Here is a 19855-nt window from a genome sequence, read left to right on the forward strand (position 1 = left end):
TGTGTATCCTTTTGCAATGGCAACGGATGACAGGTAATGATGTTTCGTCAAATAACTGCGTTAAAATACGCCATTTCACCCTTGAAAGTGAAGATAGGAATGCTGTGGATTCCCGCTGTCCGTCCAGACTAAAACGGCTCGTCTCTCCTACGTGATATATTTTTCATTGAGAAAATTATAAACATTAATTGATCGATGGATCTCATTTTCGAAAGGCGGCTACCATTTGCAATTATTTACCTCTTGAATACAGCGAACCTCTACAATATAACAGCCGTCGTCGCAATTTCTACGACTTTAATTATTCTTAGTTATAGAATGAACATTTCCTTGGAAAGCAATCTGTATTGAAAAGAAGGAATCCAAGCTATAGATCAAAGTCGGAGATTCAACGAGACGGGCAAGTGTTGCGACTTCGAGAAAACTGACGTTGCTTTCGGAAATACCAGCATCAAACCTTCGACATAAAAAGGCGTTCATTTGCCACTAGCAGATGGCAATTGCAGAAATACGACAGTAGAATATATCCTACGTTTAACAAGTATCAGAATAGGAATAAGGCAAGGCCTGAAGGAGTGAATTCTTTTTACTGTGATAAGGAGAGAACTCGTGTTGTTCAAGTGATGAATCACGAGCTTTCTCCGTTACTTTCAAACTCTGTAGTTTCAAGGGTAAATATACGTTGCCTAATTGGAGTAGCCGATGTTTTACCTTTTTATTGTAATTCCATCTCCAGACTAAACTTACGTTTGTGTATTGTGCTTCTACATTCCCCCCCCCCTTTGGATTGAATGTAGAAAGGCTTCATGCTCCGTAGTAGACAACTCGGGGAATATTTTCCAGTTCTAAAATTAAGGGATCTATTAAGCAGACTTCACAAATAATGGAATTGTAGCATACATAAGAAATTTACATCTTTATATTAAAGCCAATTTCGCATAAATTCATTTTTCAAACAGTACAGAATGGATGGGCTTGGATTCGGTGAGGACCATTTCCTCCGGATCGATTCACGAAAACGAAAATTGCAGTGCGCGGATATATAAAAAAAAAAAAAAAAAGAAACGCAATAATTCCATATTAAACAGTGATTTAGGGTCTTGGACTAGGTTGAATAATTTAAAATCTGGTTGTCAGTTCAATGGACCACTTTCTTGATGACCAGAGGGTTGTGTTGATGATGATGTCATCATCAGAACTTTGATTCAAGACTTAGCGGAAAAGATTCTCGATTTCTCTTCTCCGATGCTAAAGGTTTGTTCCAAGGGTTGCTTGCCTCACTCGAGCAGATATCGCATTCAACGCAGCGCCTGGAATCGTCCGCCTCCAAGGAAACGTCCTGATTCAGGTGAAACTCGATGTCACTGCTGGTGGCCCTGTTCGACGTCACTGTGATCGCGAAGGCGGGATCGCTGTAGTGATGTTTAAAGGCACGCATTGGTTTCAACAGATTACAGTAGCGTTTGTAGCCATCCGCTTTCACAGCCGTATACTGAGGGTTGGCGATCCAGACCATCGATTTGGAAGAAGAATCTCGTTCCGTCGCAATCATCTGAATCCCAGGACAAGACATGGACTCATTTCCGTGCTTTCGGGACAAAGAATGGGCGAAGTTGTACATTTGCAAACACTGATGGTCATAATTTCGGAAACTAGAAGTTCTGCGCGTCTTGTTTTCTTGTTGGCGTCTGCAGCAAAAGCAGCAGCAGCAGAGAAACCATAAATTTAGAGTTCCAGAACAGAACTTGTCTCGAAATGCCACTCGAAATCTCTGCGACATGACGTTGTACAGGATCGGATTGATGGTTGAGTTGAGATAGTAGAAGCAGCCTGAAACACAATAAAAAGAGGGACTCATTACATGGGGAAATCGATTTCTTCAAGCATGCTATTGAGTAAGAATGATTAAAATGTATTTGCTAACAGCAACATTTAAATGTAGTGACCACAAAATGCTTTGAGAGCGCCATTTTGTGGTGACCACAAAATGGCCATCTCAAACATTTGGCGGAAATGTTCCAGAAGAGGAGAGAGTTTTAGAGTAAGAAGTATTTTATAACAATTTCTTTATATAAAAATCTCTTTCGTAGATTTAAAAGTAGGTTCTGAAGTCGATAATTGTGGAATTTACCGATTCTCTGAAGAGAGGTGAAGATGAAACGTGATGTTAAATTGTTCACTAATGATGCTCGCCAGTTGCTACGAAACGTTTTCAGTAGGGAATGAAATGCCAGCTGGAAGGAAAGAGTAGCGGCAGCATTGAACACCGAACACGAAGATAAACTTGTTCGTTGGAAGGCAGTTTCAAGTAGAGTTCTGTGGGCAAACTTCAAAATGGGGACATGGACAGTGAAACGTATTTGTACCCACACAGAAGGTTCTTCTGAGGAAGAAGTGGATAAATTTATTTATTTATAGGCATAATAAATGAATGCCTATAAATAGGCATAAATGAACTGCCTGTTCAGTAGTACAGGCAGCTAACATAAAGAAAATGGAAAAAGTGGTCCTTGATGGAGATCTGAACAGCAGAGGAGGAAATGAATCCCACCTGCCATTCGGGGAAAAGGGCAAATCTAATAATAATGGTATTTGCTGGATTTCTGCTCAGGACACGGAATAGTCCTTACCAACACCATGTTTCAACATGAGATGTGCATAAGTTCACGTGGAGGGAAGACACGAAATAAGAAAAGCCTCATTGACTATGTCAGTGATATCTTAAAGCTGGTTCAGGATACAAGATTGTGCAGAGGATTTGAAACTGGAAGTGACCATTACATAGTACTAAGTAGGAGTAAAATGACTTCACATTAAAAAGAACCATATGTAAGAAAGTTTTAAAAAATTAAAGTTTCAGCAGCTTTTACAATTAAATTGTAGACTCGACTATACAAACATTATTGAAGAAAAAATGAAACAAACTGAAAACAGGAATAAACTTTGGAGTCTCAGTGGCAAACTCTGAAGAAGACATTGATTGATTCAGATAGGGAGGTAAGTGATGAGGTTGTCTGCAAGGATATAAAAACAAGAACTCCATGGTGCGCACAAGAAGTTAAAGAAGCAGTCTTGGAAAGGAAGAAAGCATACCAAAAGTTACTAGAAAAGAAATCGGCAGATGACCTAAAAGAATACAGAGAAAATGAAAGCTATGTGAACAAGTAGCTAAACAAAAATATGGAGACTTTGGAAAGAATATTGAAAATAAATGAGTTTATTTATTAAGTGAGTCTATTAGGGAGTAAAAGCAAAGGGTGAAAGAAATGATAGTGGTGGCAGGTACGAATGATTTGAAAGGAGATAAAATGGAAATGATAGGGGACCTGAATGAATTGTTTAAGGTAGCAAAAGAGAAGAGTGAGAGAGTTAGGTTGGTGAGTCTGTTTCTGCAGTATGGCAGTGAAGAGTATAGTAGGAGGGCAATAATTGCAAATGACGTTATGCGTGGGTTATGCAGGAGGAGTGGTGTGGAATTTGTGGACGTGTGGAGTGAGTTTGATGAGCGAGAGGATCTATATAAGATGGATGGTTTGCATTTGAATGGATTCGGTGTAAGGAGACTTGAAAAAGTGTTGTTGAATTAAGTGGATGTGCACAATCAGTGAAACTAGATTTATTAAGGGGGGGGGGAGTAGATATGCAGACCTTAGGGAGACAGTTGAGTGTTTGAATGAGTATAATATGCCCGAGCGAATAAGGACAACAAATCAGAATGGGATAGTTAATATAAGGCATCAAGGTAGGGATGGGGATAAAGGGGGTCTGCAATTCATGTATATTAATGTCAGAAGTATTAGGAACAAGAAGGAAGAATTTTTGGCCTTGGTTGGCACTTCCAGACCACAGGTTATTGGCATTAGTGAAACATGGCTGACTGAAGATGATATAGCTAGTGGGATTGAATGTGATGGGTATAGTGTGTTCAGGAATGACAGGGAGAATAAAATGGGGGAAGAAGTGTTATTGCTGAACTGCAGCCAAGGAAAATAGAAGTTGAATTGCATGATAGAGAAAAGAGCCCATTTGAGGCCATTTGGTGTGAGATTGAGGCTAGCAGAGGAAAATATAACATTGGGTGCTGTTGTAGACCAGGTGATGGAAAAGATGGATACTATGCATAAGCAAATAGATGCAATGAGTGGAAGAAGGGTAATTATTATGGGAGATTTCAACTATGGTAGCATTGATTGGAGGGAGGAGAGGACATATGGAAGAAAGGAATTGGATTTTATGCGGTTATTAATGGATAACTATCTGCGACAGCATGGAATGGAAAATACTATTGGTCAGAGAGTGCTTGACCTAGTAATTGCATCTGAGGATTTGACTGTAATGAATATGACCATGTTGCCACCTATTGGTGAGAGTGATCATAAGGTCTTGACCTGGAGGTGGCTAAAGGTGTGGAATTTACATTTAAGACAGGGTATGTGGAATTATCGGGCTGGCAAGTATGACAAGCTTAGGAGTTTGCTTGGTTCAGTGCAAGGGCTGGATGTTGATAGTGCATAGGAGGCGGTTATGAAGTTTTTGCAGGAGGCAATGACTGACTGTATACCTAGAGACCGAATAACAAATCAAGTAGGGGTTAAATGGATGAATAACACCATTAAGCTTGAGCTGCAAAAAAAGAAAGGACTGTAGAGAGAATGTAGCAGAAAGGTGACCTGCAGGCACATGAACGGTATAAAGCCCACGCCAGAAGGGTAACAAGTGTGGTAAGAAAAGCAAAAGTGGATTATGAAAGACATTAGCCATGCAGGCTAAAGAGAATCCCAAACAGTTTTTTCGATATGTTGCAAGTAAAAGAAAAAACGTATAATATGGCAGATTGATTTTAAAGAATGCCGATGGTAGGGAGGTAACCGAATCCCTTGATGTAGTTGAGTTACTGAGTGAGCATTTTGCAAGAGTATATCATCCAGGTGGTGACATTGCAGAAATGGAAGAACCATCAGCTTATACGGGAATTGTGGTGAATGAAGTCAAGGTGAATAGTCTATTACAAAACCTCAATGTCAATTCATCTGCGGGATTGAATGGTATACCAGCTCGTGTTGTACGAGATGCGGCTAAAGAATTGTCAGTGCCTTTGACCATTTGTTTAATTTGAGTCTCAGGTCTGGGCTAGTGCCAAGGGGGTGGAAAGAGGGCTAAATAGTTCCACTGCATAAAAGAGGTTCCAGGACTGCTGTTGAAAATTACCGGCCGTTCAGCATATCAGGAATTGTTGTCAAGGTCTTGGAGAAAATAGTCAAGATGAAAATCGGATATTGTATGGGGAGAGCATGGTTTTGTGAAGGGTAGATCATGCCTCAGTAACTTGCACACGTTCTATAATACAGTGTCGGCTGAACTGGATAAGGGGTAACGGGTTTACAGTGATTCTACTGGACTTTGCTAAAGCCTTTGATAGGATACCACATGGAATTCTAATCAGTAAACTGCAGCATATGAGAATGGATATAGGGTTGGTGAGATGGATAGGAGGGTGGTGGATGGAGAGATATCAGAGAGGTTTATTCAGGAGTAGAGTCCAAAAGACGGCCTGTGACTAGCGGTGTGCCGCAGGGTTCTGTTCTTGGACCACTACTGTTTAATTTGTTTATTAACGATATAGGAGAGGATCTGAGAGAAACTGTGCATATGTTCGCTGATGATGCAAAGTTAGGTATAGTAATAGTGAATGCTCAGGATGTCAAAATTTTGCAGGATGATTTGGATAGTTTGGAGGACTAGGCTAAGGGGAAGGGATGTCAGTTTAATGTGGCAAAGTGTAAGGTTTTGCATTTTGGGATGAAAAGATTAGCAGCAGTATATCACATTCGTGGAACTGTACTCCAGGAGATTGACGAGGCCAGGGATTTGGGAGTGTTGTTGGATAGGGAGTTGAAGTTTAGGGGATGCATCGCAAAAGTGCAAAAATCAGCTCATCAAATCACTTGGTTGTTGAAAAATACGTTGACGAACAGAGACAAGCAAGTTATTGTTCCTCTGTATCGAGCCTTGTTAAGACTCCATCTAGACTACTGTGCCCAGATATGGGCCAAGGTTTCTTCTTGATGGGGAGGAGGTAGAGAGGATCCAGAGGCGAGTGACCAAGATGATAGCAGGTCTATGGAATGAACCTTATGAGAACAGGTTGAAGATTTGTGGGCTGCAGAAATTGGTTGATAGGCGGAAAAGGGAAGATATGATTGAGACATTCAAATTACCGAAGGATTTCTATAAAATTAATTCCAAAGATATTTTTCAGAATAGGAGTAAGTGGGAGGATTAGGGGGCCATCCATGGGAGCTTCGTAAGACGGTGGTTAGCAAGGATGTTAGAGCTAGGTTTTTTACTTGGAGAGTGGTGAATAAGTGGGATAAGCTGCCAGAATCTGTATGTGCCATGACTGTAAATGAGTTCAAGGTGAAGTATGATAGATACTGTGTGAATGTCGAATAGTTGTTCTTGACATGATGTTGGGCCTCTCTCGATGAGTCTAAGGACTCCTTGGAGCTGCCCGTAATAATAAAGATCAGGAAGGTGGCAAAATGTTCTGGAGTCTACTGAAGAAACTTAGAAATGGAGAAAGGGGTACTGTAAAAGGATTTAAAGATGATGGTGGCATGAAAACTGGAGATAATGATATCCTTGATGTCTGGAGTAATTACCTCGAAAGGCTGTGACAGGAACCAAGCAATGACAGACCCATACTAGAAATATTTCAAGGGGAATGCAAAGAAGAGTACATATCAATACTTATGGTAGAAAAAGAGATCAAAAACTTGAAATGTGGAAAGGAAGCTGAAGTCGATGATTTTCGATCAGAAATGCTTAAGTATGAAGATATTAAAAGTTTTTCATGTATAAAACTGAATGTGAGAATTAAAGAGGAGTTTCCATACTGAGTGTCCCAGGTAAGATTTATGAAAGCATTCTTGAAAAGAGGTTGAGAAAAATTGTAGAAGAGAAATTTGGAGAAGACCAAGCTGGGCTCACGGTAAACAGAGGTCGTCAAGATCAGATTTTCAATTTAAGAGAAATAGTTGAAAAATCGAGGAAATAGGACAAGGATCTGTAAAAGTCGTACGACAAGCTGCCGAGAGAAAACTTTTTCAAAACACTTCAATTATATGGGATGAATGTAACATTATTTAGAGCAATCCATAGGCTACGTCAGTCAGCAGATAAAATTGGAAGAAATACAGGAAGATGGTTTGATGTAAAATCAGGGGTAAGACAAGGATGCACATTATCTACACCCTTATTCATCATCTGTAGGGATCACATTATGAAGGAAAGTGGCACAAAGCCTGATAGTAGAAGTGAACATGTCAAACGAAGCTCTTTGCTTTATGCAGATGATGATGCATTCCTAAACACATCTAGCACAAGTCTTCAGTATTCTCTAGATTTAGAGAATCTTGGAGAGTCCAGGATTCTCTCTGTAAATTGAATGGCAGCTGTAACACATTTGGCATGAAAATTAGCAATAAAAAGACAAAAACTCTGAAAATAGTTTTAGGAATAGAGAGAACTTCAGCTGCTCTCTAAATGGAGAGCGTATAGAACAAGAAAACTATTTCAGCTATTTAGGTACAGTTTTTAGCGAAGATGGCAGGTTAAATCTGAAAATAGACAACACAATAAGCAAAGTTGGTATGGTGGGTAACCAGCTGAATAAATGTATATGGAATAAGAGCCAAATTAGCCAAACTCTAAAATAGCAGGATATAAGATGGTGTTCAAACCAGTTTTAACTTATGGATCTGAGAGTGGAGTCAGAAATTAAATACTTGACCAAAGACTAGATAGCATAGATGTGAGGGTTCTGAGAAAAATTAGGGAAGTGAATTGATGGAATAAATGGCAGAATCATATTAAAAATGAAGATATTAGAAAGGAACTTGACACTATTAGTATTCAAGAATTAGCTCTGCTCATATATGAGCAGGGCTAATCAAAAGTGGCATGGACACTTAAATAGAATGGGTGAAGAAAGGTTAGCAAAACAGGTGTTTGATGCCAAGATGGTAGGAAAGAGATCCAGAAAAGACCAAGGTCTAGGTGGATTGATTCCGAAGTGGATTAGAAGCATAGAATATTAGATAAGTGATGGAGGAAAATTAATGATACAAGATTATTAATAATGTAAACTTATTCATGTGGTGCTCTCATAGCAACCTGAACACGTCCCTTGAGGGTACACATTAGGAAATTGATAATGATAATGAAATGCTTTAACAGACAGACAACCAACCAACCACTGCGAAAAACAGGCACAAGGGACCAGAAGAAGAGACGCGATTAATACACTGACTCCACAGATTCAGATGCAGCGTCCGTAATTCATAATGATTATTATTATTAAGAGAGACCTCTATTGAGTCAGGGACTCATAGAGGGAGGTAATTCATTCCAATCAGGCATGAGAGAGAAATTTAGATCTCACCACCTTCTTAGCGGTTTCATTCTCGGCTTCCAAGGATGACCTCTCGTCCTTTACTCACTCTCCATAAATTGAAAATTCCATCAACTGAAATCCTGTATGACCCTTTCAGAAGTCTGTAAGTCTTATCACCCCTCTCTCTCTTGTTTGTCTTTGTCTGCGGCTTACAAATTCTGTATCTGTCTTCATACGCAGTATATTCCACAATCCTGATATCATTTTAACACTCTCATCTGCACTCTCTCCAATATATCAGAATCACAACGGAGACCAGACCTGCGCACAATAGTCCAAGTCAGGTCATATCATATCAAGGCCTTGTAAAGAGGAAACATGACTTATCTTTATATGTCAAAGTTGTTTCAGCATTCCAATTATCTCTTTGAATTCAATTTGCAATCATTGCTCCATGATCCCTAAATTTCCACTTCCTATGTAGTAAAATTCCAAAATCTCTAGCCTGATCAATTTCTTCTAGCATAATTCCAACAATATAATATGACACTGGGATATGTAATCATTCCAAAGCACATTTACCGACATTTAACTGATATCCATTTCCACATGCCCACAATTCCAGCCCATTCAAATCATTCTGCAAGTATTGCATTGCAGCAGTATTCCCGATTGTCCTTCCTATCTTTTCATCATCATCAAATAGCTGTATGTCGACTGTCAAATCCTTCTGAATGTCATTATGTACAGATTGAATAACAGGGATCAAAGACTGATCCTTGTGATTCTCCAGTGGTGTATCAGAAGTGGTGATCTTTGTATCTTGCAGACTCACGTCTTTGGAAAAGACGCTAATAAATACGCTTATTCACGCTGATATTCTATAATCCAAACCCATACGCTACATTTTATGCAACACTCTTCCACGCTGCATTTTGTCAAAAGCCTTGGCAAAATCCAAAAGTATCATGGTGTATCCATTATCCTTGTCGATTTAAATGGTAACAAAATTGTTATAGAATGTGAGCAAATTGCTAAAACTTGACCTTTCTTAGTAAACTATTCATTGCAAAATAGAGATTCATTGTCAATACATTTCTGGATGCGAGCCCTAACTAAATTTTCCGAAAACTTCACCACCACTCCTGAGATATTAATTGGTCGATAGTTGGATACATCGGTCTTTTCGAATAAGTCCTTTTTAGGGTAACGGATGGCAATGCTGTAGCCAGTGAAGTTTTAACTGAGGCTCGGCTATTGCCGTTACCCAGCCATGACTAGATCTTGTAGCTCAGTAACACCCCATCCACACAGATTTTCTTCATTCAGATGAAGGGATAAAGCGTCAAGGACTTAGTCCATCTTCCTTTTGAGGGCATCGGTCTTTGATGTGCAATGGAATAACCATACATTCTTTTCACTCCTGCGGAATCCTACTTGTACTTAGACTCAAATTTAATTGCCTGGTCAGTGGAACAGCCAGTTTATCTGAACACGCTTTTAGCACATGTGCTGATATTTCATCAGTCCCTATTGCTGAATTCTTATTCACTTTGTGCAACAGCTCTGGTACTTCCACATCGTGAAGAAGTAGCGGTGAGTTCAGTGTTGCGTTCACCAGGTTGATAACTTTTAACAAACTGGGCACTCATTAACTGAACAACCTCTTCTGCATCTGTAACCCTCACGCCATCAGGATTTAGAAGAATTATTCTTTCATATTCATTCTTTCTTTTACTTGCAGCATATCGATAGAATTCTTGTGGGTTGTGTTTATCACGCAGAGCCAGTTTCTTTTCACACTCAGACTTTGCTTTCAGTACGACAGTTCTGACTGCTTATAATTTTCATAATGGACATCATCCTTATGCAGAAGATATTTCTTCCCCATCTTTTCTTTACGAATCTCTTGCTTAATTAGAGTACACATTGGCCTAACAATGAAAAAACGAATTTATAATTTCAAAATTATTTTTATTTTTCAACATTATCTCCCTTAAGACTAATACATTTATTCCAGCGATGCTCCAGCGCCATTAACCCGTCCCTGTAGCGGTTCTCAGTAAGATCTGCAAAATACCCCTCTACAGCTGCAATCACCTCTTGATTCGGAGAAAGACGCTGACCAGTGAGGAAAAGTTTTAGTTATGGGAAGAGAGAGAAATCAGAGGTAGCCATAGTTGGGGAATAGGGCGAATGTTCCAACAATTCATAGTGTAGATCCCTTAATTTTCCAATTGCCAAAACACGTTTGTGGACAGGTGCATTGTCTTGATGAAAGATGATTTTTTTTCTTCTGCAATCCGGGTCTTTTCTCACGAATATTTTCGTCTAGTCTGTTAAAAGATCGGAATAATATTCCCCGGTAATTCTTTAACCCTTTTCAAGATAACTAATAAAAAAAAACGCCTTTAATATCATAAAACACCGATGTCATGACCTTTCCTGCTGATGGAACCGGCTTCTGTCCACTGTTTTGACTGCTGTTTGGATTCCGGTGTGTAATGGTGAATCCAAGTCTCATCCATAGTAATAAATCGACGCACAAAATCAGTTTTATTCTTGTTAAAACTCCAAGCACTGTTCAGAGATTTTCATGCGAGTGCGTTTTTGATCTGCTGTGAGCAAGTGCGGCACCCATCTTGTGCAAAGCTCTTTCATTTGCAATTCTCCATGCAAAATATATTCTACACGTACTTTTGAAATGCCTAGAGTCTCAGCAATTTCACGCACTTTGACTCGCCGGTCATCCAATACCGTATCGTGCACTTGATCAATGATTTTTGGAGTTGTTACACTCTTTGGACGTCCTTCACGTGGATCAACTTAAAGGCTGGTACTGCCACGTTTCAACTCGGCAGCCCATTTCTTAATTGTCGAAAACGAAGGAGAAGAGTGCCCATAAACTTTGATGAACTTGAAATGAATTTCGTTTGGCGTTAAACCTTCTTTTACGAAGAATTTTATAACCGCACGATACTCAATTTTACCCATATCAAGGGATACAGGCAACACGTTTGCTTCATACAGCTCTATATATAAAAACAACTACTTGATTGAATGACTTGTAATTTCACATGGATGCTTATGACGGATGTAACAACTTAGAAAAAAATCTTGACGATATTGTTGCCACCTATGGTCGAGGCCGAGAACTTTTCAAGCCACTGTCGTATTTATTCTCCGAACTCTTCCAAGACATTCTGATATTTCATAATTTAAATATTTTTAAATGCTTCCCATGCACTGTCGATATTCTTCCTATCCAGCAATCAATCCTATTCCACTGAGCTCAGTTGGTCATAATTTCCTGCTTCGTAGTTCAGCATGTAACCCTTTCTGAATGGAACATTCATAAACGTAGTCACTTCCCAAGTGAGTACGGTATGATCACTGTCATCAACCGGAGACAGAATAGTTACGTATTTAATGAAACGTCCTCTGACACTATAATCAAATGTAACACATTTTGCCCTCGAGTTCCTTCTGTCACGTGCTGCTTGAGGAAGTTGTCCCGCAACAGCTCAATAAATTCACTTTCATTCCCCTCATGAGATCCTAATACGCAAACAATGTTTGGATAATTAAAGTCTCGCGTTACGATTACTCTTTTCGCACTCATCGTCTCCATTTGGTGATGCATTTCTTCATCCCTAGCAACCAATTCATCAGATCTGTATCAACACCGCACTGTGTAATTTGTCTTATTAGATTCCACCTCACACCAGATGGTTTCAAACTCACTGCCATTTGAAATATGGTTAGCAGTAGTACTACAATCATAGGTCTCAACACCAACTGGATTCAGGCGATCCGATCCCCTCCTAAAATACCGTACCTTTTACACTCGATTCTAGTTGGTATGTCTGATTGTGATATCCAGGTGTCACTAATGCCTACAATCTGAAGTCCGAACATACTGACCAAGGCATCACACTACAGTCTGCATGACACAGTTGGACAACGTTCAGGTCTCCGTTCTTCTCTCGTGCCTTAGACATTCACAATTTACTTACACATTTGATATAAATCTAAACTTTCCAATGTTATTTAGCTTCAGAAGTGTTTATTATTCGTCACGTGGTTCATTCTTACTGTTCCTAAGACTGATTTTATTCTCATTTAGTTGGTCAGTTGCAACAAAGTAGAACTCCTTAAAACGAAAGACTGTGGTTCCTTTGTATTAAAATATCTTTCTTGGAAGTGTCTCTGTTTTGCTTGATAAACGAAATTATCCCCAAGTATTGCTAATCAGCAGATCGCATCTGGTTGCTGCAATTTTCTGTTTTTTCCCCCTCTTCTGGCCTGGTTCGTCTCATTTTGACGTCAAATTTCTTTAAACAGTCACTTAGACTCATAGCTCGTGTATGCAACTCCATTTTCTGTTTGTATCGCGGAGGAGAAATTCTTAAAAAGAAACCATTTCAGCAGATTTTCCTATTTTCAAACAAGTGTGTACACAAAGAAAGAATTTCAGACTCCGTTTGAATTCGTTTACGCACAACAATTTGTTCATGCGCAACAGTATTGTCACGCGTTCTTGTTCAAAACTACTTACCGGCTAACGAAAACAGATTCTGATTAACCTTTCTCAGGGTTTCGGTCCAGTTTCCGTAAAGCGTCACGTAGAGAAAGAGGAGTCGCTGTGTGTGGAATGGCGCCCAACACACGAAGAAGGCAATCACCACAGAAACTGAAAAAGACGGAGAGTAACAGTCAGAATTAATAGATAGATTAGCTTTCTCAATTTGAATGTTTTTCTGTAGTGAAAGCATTTAATTGGATGTTAATGATAGGAGGAGGGGGAAATGTTTTTAGAATTCGAAGTAACCAAGTAACCGTTATATTCTCCAAATATAACGTAACAGGAGTACACACACACACACTCTCTCTCTCTACGGTCCTTATATAATTTTCAATTAGTGTTCAGTTTTTGTAGTATTTGAAGAAAAGATCATTCAGCGCAACAGAAGATGCGCGTAAACTCTCGTAAGCAGTGGTTATTTAGAAACGGTGACAGCAAAAACCGAGAGGGTGTCAGTTGTCAATTTTTTGTTAGTGTGGAAGGGGGGGGGGGTTAAGGGATAACCGTACTCAATATTGCACACGCAAAGAATTTCTTGAGTGTCATCTTCACTTCCGTTTAAGATTCCCTGCCGAAAACACCAAAGGCGGAGAATTTAACTACCCTTGCGAGCAAGGAAATAGCAAAATAATGTTCGAAATATAATTATCCCAGATAAATCCCGCCCGATGCGGTATTGCTGAGCGATAATGTGGCGGATGAAGCCAGATTACGGTCGAACCTCAGCAGCCCACAAATTCTCCATCCCAGATGGCGCTTGTGGAGCGAACTCTTCCCAATAAAAAGAATTTCTTACTGTTTTTGTTTTCTTCATTTGAGTTAAGTGCGCACATTTAATTGTTCAAAAGGAAAACATTTTTCATCCAGGGCAGGCGGAAAAAACTTCCGTGAACTGTGGGCCGTAATTGTTAAAAATATTTTTAAATGGCCTTTTAAAGTTGAATGAACTAGTTGACTACATGCTGTTAGCGTCTTGGTTTCTGGAGTAATAATAGTAATGATGCGGTCAGTAGTCAATGATAAACGTAGTCTTGGTTTCAATTACATCGATCTTCTGCTGTATTTCTTTTAATGTCTGGAAGCAGAAGGCGAAAATCCTCTTTTTATTTTTCTAAATGTCTTTAATTCAGAATTTTAAAATTCTCTTTCAGCCACGTCATCGCTAGCAAAGTGCTTTTTTTATCCTGTTAATTCAGTAGTTTCTATTTTTACTCATTTCCTAATGTGCCCTCCACACACACACAAAAAAAAGCAAACTTTTCGTAAAAGAATGAATAAGCTTCATCAAGCAGCTTTAGCGGAAGTAAAACATCAGATTCGATTCTGATCCTCCCGCGCTGCTGCTGCTTCAATGGCGAAAACATATTTACGCAAATGAAAGCACATAATGGGGAAGCTGGCAAACCACAGCCAGTGTTGGTGCCGCGAGTGGTTGGATGTTGCTCTGGAGATGGAGACTTGTTTCAAACCACCTCAGACCGCTACTAATCAGGTGTGGCGGAATCGCAAAAAAGATGAAATTCATCCACTATTATTGTATTGATTTCGATGGTGGTAAAGCAATGATTGTAACCACAGCGAATTAGCTCTTAGAGCCGTTTTCGTTCAAAGTGGAGAATTTTTTTCAGGTTTCAAAACAGCTTTTTATGAGAGATGTTTAATTTTACTTTTTAATTTTTTTTAAAAAAAAACCCTTGGGGAAAGCTGACTTTTAACAAAAATTCAAGAGTGTTCGGGGTAGTCTCCAGCATTCGTACTCACGCGGGATGTGAACTCGCAGCGTCTGCAGTCAACCAGTAACAACTTCTACCAACCGAACTTCCGAGACGGGCAATTGACATGCGACTGATGATGTGACAAACGTAATTTAAAATATTTTTTAAATGGCATGCAAGTTCCAACGACCCTGTCAGAATTTTACCGAGAAAAGAGCTTCAAATGTTACTGAAATATTCACGACAGCCCTTTCAGATAGTTTCGGTTTCATTTCTCCTCCTCGTTGGTTTTTACTGCTTTTTTCTAGGAAGAACTGAACACTAAAGAATCAGGTCATAGGTCACTAGGCTTTGAGTCTACATTATTTTAAATTCCTCAAGTATGCGTAACATGAAAATATATAAAAAAAATTAAAGCAGTTATCATCATCGCAAGTTTTTTATTTTTTATAAGTGCATAAATGCTCTTCTGAACTCAACATCCGCAATTGTACCACTCGGATTGATTCCGTTGAGCAAGAACAAAAAATAACTCACTTAGCATCCTGACGACTATCCGTCTTGACTGGAAATTGGAACGGTGGCGGCAGTCAGCGGGAACATCCTCCGCGTTAGGCTTTTGGAGGTTCCGAGCGTGATGAAGCACGAGGGCGATTCTGACATAGAGGACGGTGATGACCGTGAAGGGCACCACGAAGAACACGAACGTGGAGCAGAGCATCAGGGTCTCCCAGCCCTTGTCCGGGTTGTTGAAGGGGAAGCCGCACCACGCGGACTCGCCAATCGGCTTTCCTCTGTCGTCGTTCAGATAATTGACCCGCGTGAAGATGCCGTAAGGTGTAGCTGCCACCAGGGAGAGGAGCCAGATGACGACGATGTTTCTTATCGCCTTCGAGAATTTGGACTTGGCGTGACGAAGAGGATGGCAGACGGCGATGTACTGCTCCGTGCTGAAGGTCACGATCGTTAAAATGGAGGCGTACGCTGTGGCTTCTGAAATGATGGCTCGCAGCTCGCACACGATGTTCCCTAGAATCCAGGGATACTGCTGCCATAACGTGTACAGCTCGAGCGGCATAGCTGCGGGGGAAAAGATCACAATTCAGAAGAGACTTCAAGGATACATGGAAATTATCACTTCAAACATAACGTGTGGAAGAGTTTCCACATTCAAAAAATATACCCGCTGGCTAATCACAGTGTCACGAGACTAACAATTCTGCAACACTTAAGAACGTAGAAAGCTTCTCGATTAAACAAGTTTGAAAGATTTTGTTCCTGTTTATTAAAAGAAATTGTATAAATGATTATGTATTTGATTCCTCTGGATTATAAGAATATGCTATGCAAACCTCTGCTTAGAAGTGAGGTGCGTGCATGAATGCACGCACCTCAAAGGCACCTTCGCATGTGCACGATGTGTAATTCATTTTATCGTCAACTTCACATTCTCGGGGGAGTTGTTTTATATTGTTGCTAAACCTCTTGGAGATGGGGACTGCGTAGAAATGATCCCCGAAGGGTTTAATCTACACGAGTTTGCAACATAATAAATATTTACAGAATGTTAAAGCTAACCGCATCTTGGCGGCGGAGGGCCACCGAACATCTCTGCGTCGCAGTGAATAAATATTATGCATGGAAGAGCGAGCCCGAGGAGCCAGTTCGGTGCAGGCACGTGTGATGCGTTAGAGAGTGCAACCAGCCATGAGCCTCTCGTGCGAGGAAGGTTTGTGGGTATTTTGGACAAATGCTTCGCGGACGGGCAGCGCAACTCATGCAGAATCCATAAATTAAAGAGCGCGTGTGAAATTATCGCTTGCAAGAACACAATCCGTTGTTTTTGACTTCTGAAGTTTATCTTCTTTCCCGCTACCAAGCGAATGAAACAACTGCAAAGCACAGCAGCGTAAGAGGATGAATGTGTTTGTTCGAAAGGAGAGAGAATCTCCTCCGTGACCTTTTAACGGGCGAGCGGAGCAAGAAAGAATTTCAGGACAAAAAGCACCACTTCGGTAGATGATAATCCTTTCGAAGGACACTTGCTTTTCTTAATTGGTAGCTTCTAAAAATATCAGAGAAGGAAAAACGGAGTTGTATTGTCATTCGTTTTCTGTTTGTTCGGGTGGCTTGGAAGATTCGTGACTGGTTTGCAGCGAGTGAGGTTTTGATTTTATTTATTTTGTTATTGGTTACATTCGACAGTTCCGTTTACATTATTGGTTGATGTATTAAGTTTCGAAGCGATGGGATGACAAGAAAATTTTGACCGTCTGTAGAATAAACACCCTGTAAGTAGCGCGTGTTATTCAGTCAGTTTGTTTAACGAATAAAAATATTTTGGCGCAAAAATACTGCGACATTTTTCTGCAATTTTACTAGGAAGCAGTATGATTATTCCAAGAAGGCTTCCGGTTCTTAATCCCCGTCATTAAATGCAAGCACAATACCGATGTATTTAGTCAGTTAGAAAATCCGTTTGCTGCTGACTAAAAACAGTGTGCCGTCCGTCAGAAACGTTAAGTACCTTCCACACACGCAACACGTTTGTGACTGCATAAACACCTTACGTCATTAAGCAATTTTTATCTTATTCTCGTTATCTCCATTCTTTCTTGTCTAGCGGCATCAGAGTTCTATAAACCAGACTCCATGAGCAGACTGCGATCCATGCGGACGTTGGTTTATGCATCCATCGGCACAGTAAACAAAATTCGTCGAATAACCGGATTACAAGAGGCATTTCGACCCGGCGTTGTCATGACAACCGAAAAGATGCCTTCGTCCAGAACAACACTTCCGTCTCGGGTGGTGAGGCCGGTGTATGCGAAAAGTGCCTTCTACAACCGAATGCATGCGGTTCGGTAATGTTCAAACATCTTTATGCAGTCTGGGGAAGGAATACTCTGCCTGCCCCAGTTTTAATCTTTATTCAAGTCCTTCGGTAAATTCATTCAACATTTCACATTTTAAGCGATATTATTTAGAAGTACATAATTCGCAGTTTCCTGTTCTGGTCGGAGTGGGCAGATGCTTTCCTCGTTAGGTTCGTCAGGAAGTCAAGGAGATACGCAACGATAGCGTAAGTGATAAACATCACTTTTAGTGGCACGCAGAAGTGACGTTCATCACTAGCTTTACCATTACACACTTTTACGTGCCTGTAGAAACGATGCCGTTTATTAGCGAGGTTGCCGTTACTTCTGACACTTCATTCACAGGCAGCGCAGAGCAAGCAAGAAAAGTGAATGTGGTACTTATTAAGGAAGAAAAAAACGGAGTTTAAAGAAATTCCAAGTAATGAGATAACGATATATAAAATTAAGTATGTGTTTCAGCGTCATTTTGAGTCTTTTTTAAATGCAGTATTGGATTTGGATCAGCTGTTTTTAACTGTATTGATCTGCGAATACAGTTTTGGAGTTTCAACTCCAGCTGTTAGATTTTTCTGTTTTAATATTAATGGAGATAACTTACATTAAAGTCCAGGAACGTGCCTGGAATCAGCTTGAATCATAAACTCAAGTCCTTCCCTCTACATACGCTGCATTATCAAAGTATTCTATCAGATTTTTCTAGGTTGGCCGAGGGGATAGCGTAGCGCTCTGCAACTAACAAACTGCAGGTTTGAATCTCACCGTGGACTTCAATGGTTTGTGGACAAAATTCGTTTTTTTTTTTTTTTTTTTTTGGATTCTGGATTTTGTTTTATCTGCTGAGCAGTTTTCTGGATTGCATGGCCTTTCTGCCCTTCGTGTTAAGACGAAGATGGTGAGATTTTTTGAAGTCACGATTGTCCGTTTGGAATCATGATTCGTTTGGAGAACTGCAAAGTTCTTGTTTGTCATTTTCATGGTGGATGATCGTCGAACACACCCACTATTTCATTAGTTTTATTCCAAATTTCCGATCATTCATTTATGAAGATGTTAATAAAGTTTTTACTTTTCCGTTTTTAAAGCACTCATTTTTAGGGGCGGACAAGTTGCCCAAAGATTATAACTCAGCGACTAACTAACTTACGTAATGAAACCAAAAACTCGTCAATACTTTACCACCATCCTTCAAAAGTGCAAAATTGTGGAATAGTTGGCATAACATCTGCAATGTTTTTCAGTGGAAAAGTAAGTCGGAGGGCAAAAACAGGATATGAATATTGTGGATTAGACCAAAAATTGAGATACTTGTATAGTATCCAATTGTTCTTGCATTCCCGGAATTAACTTTGCATGAAAAAGGTAGGAAATATTAATACGAATGATTGCACTGATGTGACTTCAGTAAACATTTGTCAGATTCTAAGATGCTGATTTTTTTTCAGACAAAAGTGTTCAAAATGCCGACTTAAGTTATAAGATGTGAGGAGACTGACAGCAAGTAATTAATGGCTACGTTGATGAGGCAAAGATATTTCAAGTGCAGGGGAACGAGAATTTTCTCCCTAAACAAGCACATCAGTGTGATGTCCGAAGCTAGTTCTACAAGGTTTTCGATCTCTTTCGATGAAGGCTCACTTTCACTCTTTTCATGTACTCCATCTAAGTAAAAAGATTCCCGATCCGCTCAAATCCTGTCTGGAAAATATTTTAAACCGCTTTCATGGTCCGCTGTTAAAAGTCTGCGATAATGAGGCTAATGTTTTAGTTTTCTACACACGTAAGCACGAAATCTTTCAAAGCTGTGTAACTTTTATAATCTTGATTATCCAATCGTTTCTGCCAATCACAATTTTATTTTGGCGTAATCTTACTTGATCACGAACATTAAAGATGGTCTTTTCCTTGCAAAGAAAGATTCAAACCATTCGATATGTTATAAATACCGGCTGAGTGTGAGCAAGAAGGTCATGCGTGCAGATGCAAAGGTAAAATACTTCATCTTTAAAAATAAGTGCAGTCAAAGGGCAGCCCTTGATGTTTACAATCGCTGCTTCGTAACATTTGTGCGGATTTCTGGTATGTTCTTAGCAGCAAGTTGCTCAACACGAATGGTGCACTGTTACCAATGGCATAACCGATTTAATACACGCAGAAACGCCCGTCCTACGTTTAACTGGCAAGCCTCGGCAGAACAAAAATCGCGCACTTCCCCGAATATTCATATCTGACATATGCAAGGAGATCAGCCTCGCCGACTAAACCAGCGAACTCAACTCGAGGC

The 19855-nt window shown here is 39.9% G+C and overlaps 1 protein-coding gene across 1 annotated transcript; it reads right to left on the reverse strand.

Annotated features, from left to right (window-relative positions):
* Nucleotides 1–1007: 1007 nt before the first annotated feature.
* On the reverse strand, nt 1008–15813 carry LOC150096487 (neuropeptides capa receptor-like). The gene is made up of 3 exons (XM_090408535.1): nt 15233–15813; nt 12954–13088; nt 1008–1830 (listed from the first exon to the last, which is right to left on the reverse strand). The coding sequence occupies exons 1-3, from the start codon at nt 15771–15773 to the stop codon at nt 1193–1195; spliced, it is 1314 nt and encodes a 437-aa protein (XP_090264661.1). The 5' UTR covers nt 15774–15813; the 3' UTR covers nt 1008–1192.
* Between the last annotated feature and the right edge of the window lie 4042 nt (nt 15814–19855).

This window comes from Typopeltis vanoorti, chromosome 18, assembly GCF_054136105.1.
Source record: "Typopeltis vanoorti isolate ZY-2024b chromosome 18, IOZ_Tvanoo_1.0, whole genome shotgun sequence".
NCBI lineage: Eukaryota > Metazoa > Arthropoda > Arachnida > Uropygi > Thelyphonidae > Typopeltis > Typopeltis vanoorti.

Excerpts from the sequence above, each read along its gene's own strand:
- LOC150096487 (XM_090408535.1), bottom strand. The coding sequence starts at position 15,773 with ATGCCGCTCGAGCTGTACACGTTATGGCAGCAGTATCCCTGGATTCTA. Across the intron at positions 13,089-15,232 it reads GATAGTCGTCAGGATGCTAA|TTTCTGTGGTGATTGCCTTC; the intron begins GTGAGTTATTTT and ends CGTCTTTTTCAG. Across the intron at positions 1,831-12,953 it reads GAATCTGTTTTCGTTAGCCG|GCTGCTTCTACTATCTCAAC; the intron begins GTAAGTAGTTTT and ends ATTGTGTTTCAG.